Raw genomic sequence first — 13,460 nt, 5'->3', positions numbered from 1 at the left:
AGACAAGCTAGAGGGGGAGTGATCCTGCTCTGCCACTGACTGAGCCACACAGTCTCTAAGGTGGTTCTAAACCCAATTAACTGTCACAAAGGTGAAAGCATTGCTTGTGATTGTGTAGCATTGATTGTATATACTAGTTTACTAGTTACATGATGAATAACTGTTATGTGATTGAGAATTTTTAAAAGCGAATACAAAAATACCATTTCACCTATAAATAGTATATTGTCTATTGCTTTATAAAGGAGATGCTAAGGTATTCATTCATATTTGACCCTTTCTTTGTTTAGACTTCTGTGTCTGATGTCTTTCAAGTTGATTGAAATCAATTTTCATTTGATCATAGCATCACATGTCTCCTTAACAGTATCTCCCTACACACACACACACACACACACACACACACACACACACACACACACAATGCCATTGATTTGTTAAAAAGGTTAGTATTTAATTGCTGGTTTCCTTTGTTGTATCTTATGGGCTGGTATTAAGAGCTTGGCTAATTTATTTCTTGTTTTTTGGGGTTGTTATGTTTTGTTTTTGAGACAAAAGTTTTTGCTAAGTAGCCCTGGCTGTCTTGGAGTTTGCTCTGTCTCCTGAGTGCTGGGATTAAAGGCGCATGGCATTGTGCCTAACCTTGAGCTTGATTACTTTCATATTCAGCTTGTCTGGTGGGGATACTTGTTACCACAAAATGAGTTTTGCTGTTGTTGTTTGATTTTCCTGTGAACTGGTTCTGAGATTGGTTTGGAGGCTGGGGTGTCTTCTGCCTTATTTGTATTATGTTCATAGGATTTACTGATGAGCTGGCTAAATTCATTAAAAGTTGAAAGTGGTGGTTTTCTGCATCCTACCTTTATCAATAGTTGATTTTAAAATGTATGATGGTGCCGGGGAGATGGTTTCGTGGGGAAAGATACCTGCTGGCAACCTGAATTCATCCCTGAAGCATGCACAGTAGAAGGGAAGAAGCAGTTCCCCCAGTTGTCTTCCAAAAACACATACATAAATGCCCATAAAGTAAATAAAAATGTAATTTTTAAAATAAATCACTTGGTCTGAGGGTGCTATCAGTGGTAGGTTGTTGTTTGGGTTTTTTGTTGTTTTGGGGTCTTGTTGCTTGGTTGGTTTGGTTTGGTTTTTCTTTTCTTTTTGGTGACAAGGTCTCTGTGTAGCCCTGGCTGTCCTGGAACTCTCTGTAGACCAGTCTCACCTCGAACTCACAGAGATCCCCTGCCTCTACCTTTCCAGCTGCTGGGATTAAAGGTGTGCAACCACCACCCCGGGCCTGGTAAAGTGCTTTTAATGTGTGCTTTTAATGTGTTTAATGTGTTTTTAATGTGTTTAAGTGCTTTTAATGTGTTTCATCCTTAGCATAAATAAATTAATTAACTAACGTAATTTTTCCCTTCACTATTTTTCTACCATCAGTCTTCAGCAGGTAATTGTCAAATTTTAGTACATCTTTGGATTACATTGTATTAGAATTTATATATATAATATATCTTTTTTTTAAGATTTTATTTATTTAGTATGTACACAGTGTTCTGTCTGCATGCATGCCTACAGGCCAGAAGAGGGCACCAGGTGTCATTACAGGTGGTTGTGAGCCACCATGTGGTTGCTGGGAATTGAACTCAGGACCTCTGGAAGAGCAGCCAGTGCTCTTAACCTCTGAGCCATCTCTCCAGCCCGTATTAGAATGTTTGAGGGGCTGAGTTTAGATTAATTTTTTAAGAAACGTTAAATAAATTTTGATTAGAATTTCCACCACTTTCTGCAATGACTATAAACATACTTCTGCCATTTGGTACTACATAATCAGTACTATTTTACTTCTATACCTGGAGTATAAGAATTTCTCAGGAACAAAGGAGTTGCAGCTGCTAGTGACTCCTGATTCAGATGGTATTGGTTCTCTGACCACATCTTCAGAGTCAGGCTGTCATAGAACTCACAGTGCAGTCCAGGCTGGCCTCTACCTCATGATCCCACCTCAGGTGCCATGTGCCACCATGCTAAGGAATTTTCCTATAATGTCCTCGTGAGCTTGGGGACATTGAGAAATAAGCTGCCTCATCTTTGACTAGAGGAGTCCTTAGGTTTTCTTCTTGTAGGCAGCTTTCTGTTGCCACCCAGTAATCTGGATTTCTTAATTTCTAACACAAAGAGATCTCAGGTTAATCTTGGGTGTATGCTTCCAGAGATCTCAGGATGTTTTCCCCGGGTCTTTGGGGTGGGAAATGCAGTGGAGAAGTGAGAGCCGGGCTCAGTGCAGTCGGTCGCTGTAGAGGGGTCAGGCTCCTGCCTCTTCCAGAGGGAAGGTCTTGAGAAAGGGATCTCATGTATCCAGACTGTTTCTGCTTAACATGAAAAAATGGCAGTATTTTTGTTTGTTTTTGTTTTTCGAGACAGGATTTCTCTGCATAGCTTTACACGTTTCCTGGAACTCACTCGGTAGTCCAGGCTGGCCTCGAACTCACAGAGATCGGCCTGCCTCTGCCTCCCAAGTGCTGGGATTAAAGGCCTGTGCCACCACCGCCCGGCTAAATGGTAGTATTTTTAAATCAAGATAATTTTTTTTCTGGGTTTTCCTACCATTTGAGTTTATTTTAAGTTTTTCAAAATTATTCCAACAGTCACATGACTATAATGTCAAAGCTGGATAGAAACCCTCCTTCCCAGCTTATATAGTATGCAGCTGTCCCCTCCATTTCCTTGTGTGTGACTATACCTATATACCCACTACATATGTCATTCATTGTTTACAATTACAAATAGAAACATAATACAGCTTGCCATAAGCCCTAATCTCTACATTGCTTTTTTTTTCCATACTATTTTCTGTGGTGTCTTATGTATCAACAAATACTGATTTTCCTCAGTGTTACAGGCAGCTGTGTGACATACTCTGTAGGTATCCTGTAGTTTAAGCACTTAGGTGGTTTGTAGGCTCTTGTTGTTACTATGTGACTGACCAAAAAAGTGGGGGGGGAGGGATCATATTCATAGGCTATTTCTTATTTACTGGTTTGTATTTTGGGATAATCCTGGAACTGATATTGCTACGTCAAAAGGTGATTTTTAAGTATCTACTTTGGCCAACAACAAGTTTCCTCCCTTAGAAGTTTAGTGTCGTTCTCTCCCATCTGCAGAGAACAAGAGACAAGCTCATCTAATATTTAGGGTTTTGCCAGTCAGAGGCATAGCTGAATAGACTTTTCCTGGCTTTTGTATGCAAATGCATATGTAGGTGTTTATATGAGTGTGTGCTTGTGTCTGTGCAAGCTGGACACTGATGCCGCAGTGTCTTCCTGAGCATGCTCCACCTCTTTTTTTTTTTTTTTTTTTGAGAAAGGGTCTGTTGCTGAGCCTGGAGCTCCAGGACGGCAGGCTGGTCAGTGAGCTCCACAGATCCGCTAGTCTTCTCCCGCTCTCCGCTATTAGGATTACAGACATGCGCTGTTGCACCCAGACCTTAGCTTAGATGGCAGGCGCTTGACCAGCCAAGCCATCTCCCCGCCTTTGGGGATAGCTTCTAATTTGCAGCAGCATTTTGTGAAAGGTCTCTTGTATTTTTTATGTCAGATGGTTCGCTTGCTCAGTTTTGGGGAATTCACACTAGAAGAACTTCCAATCCCTTCTTCAGGCATAAAAAGTAAAATTTTTTACAGTTTATTGTTCCTTTTTTAATCTCTGTATGTTTTGCTCTGTGAATGTTTGGTCCATTTATATAGTTATATTTACTATTTTTATTATGTTGAATCATTGTTAGGAAAGCATTTTCCACTTCTAAGTCATAAAAAAAGCATCCCTTTTTTCTTCCTGCATGTCTAAGGGTGTTCTTCTTTCTCAGTTTCTGATTATTTGGTTGTATTCCGGTATTGTGAAATACTGGTCCAGGTTGACCTCTTCCCACATGGCTGTTTTGTCATCACCCTTTCTGACCAAAGGCTGTTCTGGGCAGGTCCTGAGTGTCTACAGCAGCCTAGGTCTGTTTCTGATCCACTAGTCAGTCTTCCTTTGTGCTCATGTTCTCCTACTTCTATCTAGTACTGTACTATTGCTTGGTTTTCTGGTTTTCCCATGCAAGTTTGGGGTGTGAGAGAAGGGTGTGTGTTATGTGCAGGTGTGTGCACATGTGGGGACCAGAGGTTGATATCACATGTCTTTCTTCATCTCTTTCTGAGACAGAGTGTCCCGCCATACTTAGAGTCTACCAGTTACCTAGACTGATTGGCCAGCAAGCCCCTGGATCCTGTCTTCACCTTCCAGCTCTGAGCCCATGAAAGTTTTATAATCAACTTTATGCTTAAAACTCCAGTAATTTTTTTTTGTAATTAGAAAAAAAATGATATATTTCTGATTTAAGCTGCCTTTTATAGCTTGTATGTGATGTTGTTAGCTTGTAGCATACATTTTTCTCCCTTTTCCCATGGTGGGGATCAAAGCCAGGGTTTGTAGACACCTGTCAAGCCTAGACCACTGGACTACACCCCATGTTATATTTCCTAACTTGCAGTTGTTTAAGTGAAGTTGCTGATTTCTAGAGTTGTCTTTTTTTCCCCTTGTTATAAATGTTCAGAAGAATGTAATGAAATATTAATTTCTCCATGCAGTCAGACATGTTTTCTTCTGTCTCTTATAATAGAGAAGTCTGAGCAATGGTGTAGATACACTTGAAATGACCCTAGTTGGGGCCAGGGTAGGCTCCCTGTGACTGTGGCGTGGTGTTTGAGCATTCATGATTGTAATAGAATGAATGAGAGAGGTTTGTTGAGCATTCTCATTAGAGAATGTCCTAGACGAATGTGCTTCCTCAGAACCCTATGTGGGTTTTTATTTTTTTGTTGGTCTCTCCTGTTACAGGCCTCAGCAACTGTTACCATTCCTAAAGAGCACCATCGCTTTGTTATTGGCAAAAATGGAGAGAAACTGCAAGACTTAGAACTAAAAACTGCAACCAAAATCCAGATCCCACGCCCAGATGACCCCAGTAATCAGATCAAGATCACTGGCACCAAAGAAGGCATTGAGAAAGCTCGCCATGAGGTCCTTCTCATCTCTGCTGAACAGGTGGGTCTCTGAGTGGCTTGTACCCTACACTCTGCCACCTGCCCAGCACTGGCCTTGCTCCTAGTGAGCTGCTCCTTTCAAAAGGAACTAGGGGCACTGTGTGTGTGAGCCTTGACTGTGACTTCGGCAAGCTCTGCTCTTCAGGGTGCTCTCATCGGTTCCTTCTGCCCTGTGCAGGACAAGCGTGCTGTAGAGAGGCTAGAAGTGGAGAAGGCCTTCCACCCCTTCATCGCTGGGCCATACAATAGACTTGTGGGTGAGATCATGCAGGAGACAGGAACGCGCATCAACATCCCTCCACCCAGTGTTAACCGGACAGAAATCGTCTTCACTGGAGAGAAGGAGCAGCTTGCTCAGGCCGTGGCTCGTATTAAGAAGATTTATGAGGAAAAGGTGCGTTGTGGAGGTGGCAGAGCTGGGGAACAGGAACAGTTAATGGGATTTGAATGTGGGAATTTGGCTAATCCCATAGTTGACTCTGCACCCGTTCCCCCTTGTGCACAAAGCCTTAGTATCTGTGTTCAGTGCTTGGTGGCCACATTTCCCTCCTGGCCTACTAGGTGTGCTGTAGGATGGTGTCCTGGTGTGTGACCTTTCTCGGGTCTGTGACCACACTAATAGGTTGCTGCTGTAAGATTGGCACAGACTTTCTAGAGGTGATTTGTAGGTTATTCTGACTTTGAGGTGTGAAACCTGTTCCTTATTTGGAAGAAGCAGGATGGGAGTGTAGCTCTGTAGTAGAGCACTTGTCTGGTCAAATCCCCAACTCGATAAGAGAAAAAGAAGAAGAAAAATGGGGAGAGCAGTTGATTTATTTACTCAGGTCTTCGGGGTTGACATTAACAGCTTTGAAAGTGACCAGACTTGGGGGAAGGCCAGTCACTTGAGAAGTAGAATTTAGGAGAAGCTGGTTATGGTCTTCACTTATTGAGAACCACATCTATATCCCCTTCTGACTTTGTTGGTAGTGACAGTCTGTCCACACTGCCTGTGTCTCCTGTCTTTCTTGCTGACTACCTTTATGGTGTTCTTAATTAGAAGAAGAAGACTACAACCATTGCGGTAGAAGTGAAGAAATCTCAGCACAAGTATGTCATTGGGCCAAAAGGCAATTCATTGCAAGAGATCCTGGAAAGAACTGGAGTTTCTGTTGAGATTCCACCCTCAGACAGCATCTCTGAAACTGTGATACTTCGTGGTGAGCCTGAAAAGTTGGGACAGGCGTTGACTGAAGTCTATGCCAAGGTAGTGTGCTTTGATAATTTCTGGGGGGCCCATTATGGACTGGCTGTTTGTTGGTGTGTCCTGGAGACGCAAAAACAGTGAAATGGCCCAGTTTGGGGCTGGGGCCACTCACCACTGAAGTGTGTGTGTGTGTGTGTGTGTGTGTGTGTGTGTGTGTGTGTGTGTGTGTGTGTGTGTGTGTGTGTGTGTGTTCACATGCAAGCATGCGTGTGGGGGGCGGTCATCACTTAGGAGGTGAGACGATCTCTTGATATAGAACCTCCCAAGTGGGCTGGACTAGCAGGCAAGCACAATTCTAGTAGTGAGATTGCAAACATACATTACCTCATCCCGCTCTGGGGACCATAAGCTGTGTCCCCAGTTCCACCTCTGTACTCTTATAGGACTGGTTTGACTTTTTCTTTTTTAATAAGGTCTGTTAGACCAGGCTGTCCTAAAGCTCTTTTAAAAAAAAAAAAAAAAAAAAAAAATCTACTTGCCTCGGTGTGTTCAGTGCTGGGATTAAAGAATGCCCCACCGCACCTGATGTGACCTTTGTTTTAACAGGAACTTGAGCTCTGCAGACCCACAACTGTTTTCCCTGTTTTTGTCCTAGGCCAACAGTTTTACAGTTTCCTCAGTATCTGCCCCTTCCTGGCTTCACCGTTTCATCATTGGTAAGAAAGGGCAGAACCTGGCCAAAATCACTCAGCAAATGCCAAAGGTAGGGAAACACTTTTAACCTGGTATTTTGAAATTGCCTGATAAGGTTTTGTTGTTGCTATTTGTACTGTGGGTGATTTGAAGACTGGAACAATATCAAGCTTCAATTACCCTGTTGATAGTCAGCTTCCCTTAATAACCATGGAAGAGCATAATAAATGTCTTTAGGTATATGCACCATTTTCCAGTCTTTGTAACCAGAGACAGTTTTCATTAATAGGTTTGATAAATGTCTTAACTGTGCATTTAATAATTACAATGTAATGATTTCATAATGATTTGAAGAGCAGCCTTTGGAAAGGGACGTCATCGGCCTTCTCACACTGGGTTGTCCTTACCGGAGATGGCAGAGAGTCTCTGTCACTTTCTTCCTGTTCTGTTGACATTGGCGTTGTCTGGCTTGCTTGTCATTTCAGTGTTTCTAGCCTTAGAATCACAAATGACATACTTAGATGTAGGCAGACTGCTCTCCCTTTCCAACTACCTTACCCTTTGTGTGTTACAAACTGCACAAGATACTGGCCTGCTCATGTAAAAAGTGAGTTTTACTCCATCATGTTGTTTTCAAAATTTTTGTACTTGGACTGAGTAAATAGCTTAGCTGTTAAAATGCTGAAAAAGTATGAAAACTAGAATTTGCATAAATGACAACTGGGCATGGCAGCCTATCTATAAGTCTAGTCTCAGAAGGTAGAAACAGGATCCCCAGAGCAAGCTCTGGTTTTGACTGAGAGACCCTGCTTCTTTAATAATGTGGAAGAATCACCAAGGATGATTCTTGCCATCTACTTCAGGTCTTTCCAGACATAAACTCACATGGATTTTTACACAAAAATGAAGAAAGAAAAGAGACACTGTCTTTGCCATCTTTTCTCTTTATACAATCAAAGTGAAGTCTGCCTTCCAAAGGGAAAACAATGCCTGAGAACATGAACAGTGGTGATGTCTGTACACACTGGGGGCACGCACACTGTGAAGGGCTCCCAGCTCCTGCTTTCAGCGAAGGAGGTGCATCAGGCCTTGGACGTGACGTTCAGTGCCATCCTTCGACCCTTCCTCTCAGCTCTCTGTGGTGCTGGGGATGAGACCCTCACCACCTGTACATGACATAGCAGCTTGTATTATTTGGCCTTGGCCATTCCTTCCCTCATTTTGGTTTGGTAGGTTCACATTGAGTTCACAGAAGGTGAGGACAAGATCACCCTGGAGGGCCCCACGGAGGATGTGAGTGTAGCCCAAGAACAGATTGAAGGAATGGTCAAAGACCTGGTAAGTGCCCTCTAAGTAGAACATTTGCTAGCTACAGGGAAGGCCCTGTTAGTGTGGGAACAGGTAGAAGCCTGTCATTCAGGTCTTAACATGGGTGCTCATGGAGACCGAAGAGTAGCTTTGTTGTGTGTGGAATAGGTTCTGAGACAGAAGATGACTGGGCTCCCAGAACTCTGGGTAAGGGAAACTATTTTGAGGTTGGGACCTTTGAGGGTAACAGAGGGACAATCTTGCAGCAATTCTTGGTGGTTGAGATAGGGCATTTCCTGCTGGGTGTGGGGGTGCACACTTTTAATCCCAGCACTTTGAAGGCAGGGGCAAGTGGATCTCTGGAGTTGGAGGCCATCCTGATCTACATAGAGAGTTCCAGGACAGCCAGGGCTACATAGATAAACTTTGTCTCAAAAAACAGAATATGGAGAAATGGGGAGAAGAAAGGGCAAGTGCTAATGTCTTCTGCATTTTTCTGAATGGTCAGGCACATCTTCGAGCCAGAAGCATTCGTCTTTTGAACTTTGTTCTTCCCTTATAGATTAATCGGATGGACTATGTAGAGATCAACATCGACCATAAATTTCACAGACACCTCATTGGAAAGAGTGGAGCTAACAGTGAGTAAGGCTGATGGGTGGTGGCAGAGCCCTAATGCCCTGAAGCCCTGAGAAGGAGGACCTCAGTGATGAGGACCTTCATGATTTTCTTGCTGTAGCCTCCTGGGTGCTGGGTAAATACGCCAGGCAAAGTGCTGCTGTCAATAGAAATTGACTATGCAGCTTCTACACCTTCCTAAAGAGACCTAATTGTCACTTTGAGAAACCAGCCCTCTCTAGCTGAAAACTGTCTTTACTCTTCATCCAGCCTGCTACACTTTGCCCACCAGTGTTCGTGGGACTCTTATAGTTACCTTCCCAGACTTGTGTCCAAGTCGTCCACTCAGAGAGGAATATTGTTAAGTGAGTAGTCATACACTGTCTCAAGCTCGGGTTTTAAATTGTTGGTTCAGACTGCAGGAACAGCACAAGAGTGTACTGACTTTAACAGTATGTTAAAGTGAGACACACACACACACACCCCAAGGATTGATAGATTGAGTGCTGGAAATTAAATCCAGGCCCTTGAAAGTGCTAGGCCAAGGAGTCCTCCACCCCCAGATAGAGTATCTATATAGCCTAATTGAATTTGTGACCTTCCTGCCTCAGGGTCCTGAGAGCTGGGATTATGGTGTATGTCACCGCTCAAGTCCTTCTTTTAATCCACCTTTCCTGTATGGCTGTACTCATAACATGTTTGCATATCCTTGAAACAACTCCATGCTATAGGGGTTCAACAGATCCTTTTGTATATCCTATTGACTTGCACTCATTCATTATGTTTTTTGTTGCTTGTAAATATAAGCCTGTCTGTTCCACAGCGACCTGTGAATGATGCATTCTTTCTGGTGGTAGTTTTATATTCAATGCCGTTTTCATGACAGTGATGATTTCCCTGCTGAATGACCTCAGTTGGCACTTACTTCACATGCAGCTTGAACCTTGCGTGTGCACACCAGGAGCTTGCTTTTATAGTTTTGCTTTTTGTTTTATAGTTAACTGTAGAGTTTACTTAATAGATACAAAGTACAGTCATACACTTCTGAAATTGATTTCTGCTCACTAGGAATTACAGAACTGTACCATGGTCCAAGAACTGTGTTCTGCCAGTTACAGACCTTCATTTTCTTCCATATTCTAAAATCTATTTTCCCCAACCTACCCCTATCTCTTACTCTTGAATTTAACCCTGGAACAGCTGATCACATCAGTCCCTTCCAGATGACTATCCTATACTGTTTGTGGAGCTCATCTTGGGCTTTGCTTTTCCTGACTGTACAATGGACAGGTCTTGAATGGGATCACCATATTCTGTCCAGAGAAAGTGATGGGAAGAGATTTTTGCAAGTTTTGCCAAACAACTCTGTTTTACAAAAGGCATAATCTCCAGTATACTACCCCGAAAGACATGATTCCCTTGAGGGACCCCAAGTTAAATGGCCCTAGTGTGGTGGTATACTCAGGAGGTAGAGGCAGACAGCTGGAGGCCAGCCAGGGCTATTTAATGCGACCCTGACTTTGCCAGAGTGAATCAGGTCCCTGGGTGGCTGTGTCCTGATTTAATGCATGTAACTTGCTGCCTAAATTATGTAGTTACCAAAATTACTTGCATGTTAGTAGTACCTGTTATATTTTAGATATTCTAAGACCATATGTATACTCAAGGCCAGCTATGTTTCATACTAATTGGCACTGGTCATCATTCTTCTGAAACTCTTAGGGCAGTTGCAGCTTATATTCAAGGCTGGAAGGCAATGCCCTAGAAACTTAGCAATCTGGAGAGCACAACCAAGTTTTTTTATTTGTTTTTATGTTTTAGACACTGAAAGTTTTGATGAATGGGAATGACTAGTTAGCATATTGAAGCATGGCCCTCTTTCTCTTGACTATTAGTCGTTAGTAGACAACCATACCTTGTGTGTTGAAGATGTATTTGTATTTCCTTTTGTCCTAAGTCAACAGAATCAAAGACCAGTACAAGGTGTCTGTGCGCATCCCCCCCGACAGCGAGAAGAGTAACCTGATCCGGATTGAGGGAGACCCACAGGGCGTGCAACAGGCCAAGCGGGAGCTGCTGGAGCTCGCCTCTCGAATGGTAAGCCAAGGACCCAGACCTTTCCTGAGAGATGCTGGCTTGTGCCTGTTGGCTGCCTCTAAGGAAAAGCATTGTTGGAATATGTGGTCCTGGAGCCATGTTTCTTCTGCTGTCCTCCCCAGATCGCCAGTGAATCTTGTCTCTCGTCACCCCTGAGTGCTAGAGAACAGAGGTCCCATGTGCCTGCTGCAGCTTCATAGATAGATGGGCTATTATTTCTAGGCTTGAAAGACAATGCAGTCTCACTGTGGGCCTGAGACACCCAATGATGAGGATCGTGCTGCAGTGATTCCTGACTAGCTTCCCATGAAAGTCGCTGACAGCCTTTAAAAAAGTCCAAAAAGGTTGATTTAAGACCTGACTATGTGTTGGTCCCAGTTCATGTTCTTACCCTAGTTCCCATGCTAGGGACCTCAAATTGGAAGAAATGTTTTATGGGGAGTGGGTCTTTCTTTCTTTCTTTCTTTCTTTCTTTCTTTCTTTCTTATTTATTTATTTATTTATTTATTTATTTATTTATTTTTCCAGTTTTTTGAGACAGGGTTTCTCTGTAGCTTTGCGCCTTTCCTGGATCTCACTATGTAGACCAGGCTGGCCTTGAACTCACAGAGATCCACCTGGCTCTGCCTCCCGAGTGCTGGGATTTAAAGGCGTGCACCACCACCGCCTGGCGAGTGGTCCTTTCTTTTCTGTAATCCTTTGGCTGTCCTCTGACCGTCCTTGAGCTTGGTATTTAAGCCAAGGTCTGCTGTTGACATCATTGCCTCCTGCCTTGTGTACCTTGCCCTGGAGTGTGTTCTGCCTGTACTGAATCAGTCATCAGATACCAATCTGATCCACCAGAATTCTTGACAAGTGTTTTATAGGCTGATGGTGTTCTTCCTGGATTCTGTCTGTACCTGCTGTTCTTTCCTTCTGACATTTCAGTGGGGACAATGGAGGACATTGAGACTGGTGTGGGTTCAGTGACCTGTGATGAGCCATCCTAATTCTCCACATAGGGAATGTGGTCCAAGCCCGATTGTGCTCAAGGAGCGTTTCCCTGCTGTGTAGGATGTTGTGGTTCTGGTGGAAACAAGTGCTTCTGGCCCATTTTAGTGTCAGTGCTACTGGGACTGCACTCGGGGCTGACGGGCCCTGCAGTCCATTCTTTAACTGTACTGTTCAGGGAGATAGCTCACTACCAGGATGTCAGACAGGTGTCCTGGAATAGGCACTCCTAGTGGTATAGTTTCTAGAGGCTGCTGCAGACAGCTACCTGGACACCACCTCACATGGTGCCTGGTGGTGGGACATTAGTAGCCTTTCTTGTGATAAATGGCATCATCTACTTTAATTATATTTTAGGAAAATGAGCGTACCAAGGATCTAATCATTGAGCAAAGATTTCATCGCACAATCATTGGGCAGAAAGGTGAACGGATTCGTGAAATTCGTGACAAATTCCCAGAGGTAAAGCTTTCTCCAAAGCACTCCCTCTTCCTTCTTTCCTTTCTCCCTTCCTCCCTTCCTCCCTTGGTGTTTGTTTTTCCTTGTTATTGGGGATCTAACCCACAAGGCCTTGTGCATGCCAGTAAGTGCTCTGCCCTGAACTACACTGCCAACCCCCAAAGCATTCGCTTGCCTCTAGGAGTGGTGATTTTCACTTAAGGAATTGTCAGTATTTCACTTTAAAAACATACATGCTCATAGGCATACATATACAGTAGATAATATGGATTGAGGTTGGGACAACTTTCAGGAGTTAGTTCTCTTCACTATGTGAGTTCTGAACTCAGGACATCAGGCTTGATGGCAAAGCACCCTTACCCACTGACCCATCTTGCTGCCCCCAAGTTTAGTCTTAGAATAATTGTACATTGTCTCCTGGTGATTTGTTTTAGGTTATCATCAACTTTCCAGACCCAGCACAAAAAAGTGATATTGTGCAACTCAGAGGCCCCAAGAACGAGGTGGAAAAATGCACTAAGTACATGCAGAAGATGGTTGCAGACCTGGTAGGCAACTTCATGTACCCTCTGGGTTGGGGAGCAGGGCTCCCACAGAACTTTTGAGTACCTGCAGGAGCTCGGCCTTAAGGGTGGGCTCCTGTCTCGGGGGCTTGGAACAAAGTGATGGTAACACCTGTCTCAATACCTTGGTGCTTGGTATACACTGTCGGTAATTATCCAATGTCTGTGTGGAAGTCAAGTGGAGATGCCGGTTTCCGCATCCCCCTTATTTTTCTTGAGGGAATCTTCAAATACCCAGGATAGAGAACCTGTCCCATTTTGTAAGGAAAGAGAAAACACAGGTAAAGAGAGAGTAATTTACTGAATTAACTGTTTCCTCAAAAATTGAACTGGGAAAGGAGGCATAATTGCATATATATCTGTAATTCTAGCACTCAGAGGCAGAGACCTAAATTCAATGCTGTCGTCCTGGCTACATAGTAAGAACCTGACTCCAAAAAGAGGAAGATAATTGTAAAAAGAAAC

General features: G+C 43.5%; 1 protein-coding gene across 4 annotated transcripts in view; it reads left to right on the top strand.

Annotated features, from left to right (window-relative positions):
* Hdlbp (high density lipoprotein binding protein) overlaps positions 1-13,460 on the top strand; it is a 76,233-nt gene that overhangs the window by 43,313 nt on the left and 19,460 nt on the right. For all 4 annotated transcript variants that reach the window (XM_006989587.4, XM_042259894.2, XM_076549669.1 and 1 more), the window contains exons 6-14: positions 4,876-5,082; positions 5,260-5,475; positions 6,121-6,327; positions 6,923-7,030; positions 8,194-8,298; positions 8,831-8,909; positions 10,844-10,983; positions 12,331-12,435; positions 12,867-12,980. In XM_006989587.4, the coding sequence (XP_006989649.1) occupies positions 4,876-5,082; positions 5,260-5,475; positions 6,121-6,327; positions 6,923-7,030; positions 8,194-8,298; positions 8,831-8,909; positions 10,844-10,983; positions 12,331-12,435; positions 12,867-12,980 (1,281 nt within the window). The remainder of the gene's footprint in view (positions 1-4,875; positions 5,083-5,259; positions 5,476-6,120; positions 6,328-6,922; positions 7,031-8,193; positions 8,299-8,830; positions 8,910-10,843; positions 10,984-12,330; positions 12,436-12,866; positions 12,981-13,460) is intronic.

This window comes from Peromyscus maniculatus, chromosome 13 (assembly GCF_049852395.1).
Source record: "Peromyscus maniculatus bairdii isolate BWxNUB_F1_BW_parent chromosome 13, HU_Pman_BW_mat_3.1, whole genome shotgun sequence".
NCBI classification, from domain to species: domain Eukaryota; kingdom Metazoa; phylum Chordata; class Mammalia; order Rodentia; family Cricetidae; genus Peromyscus; species Peromyscus maniculatus.
Note: the sequence above shows the minus strand (reverse complement) of the source record. Positions and strands in the feature narration are given on the sequence as shown.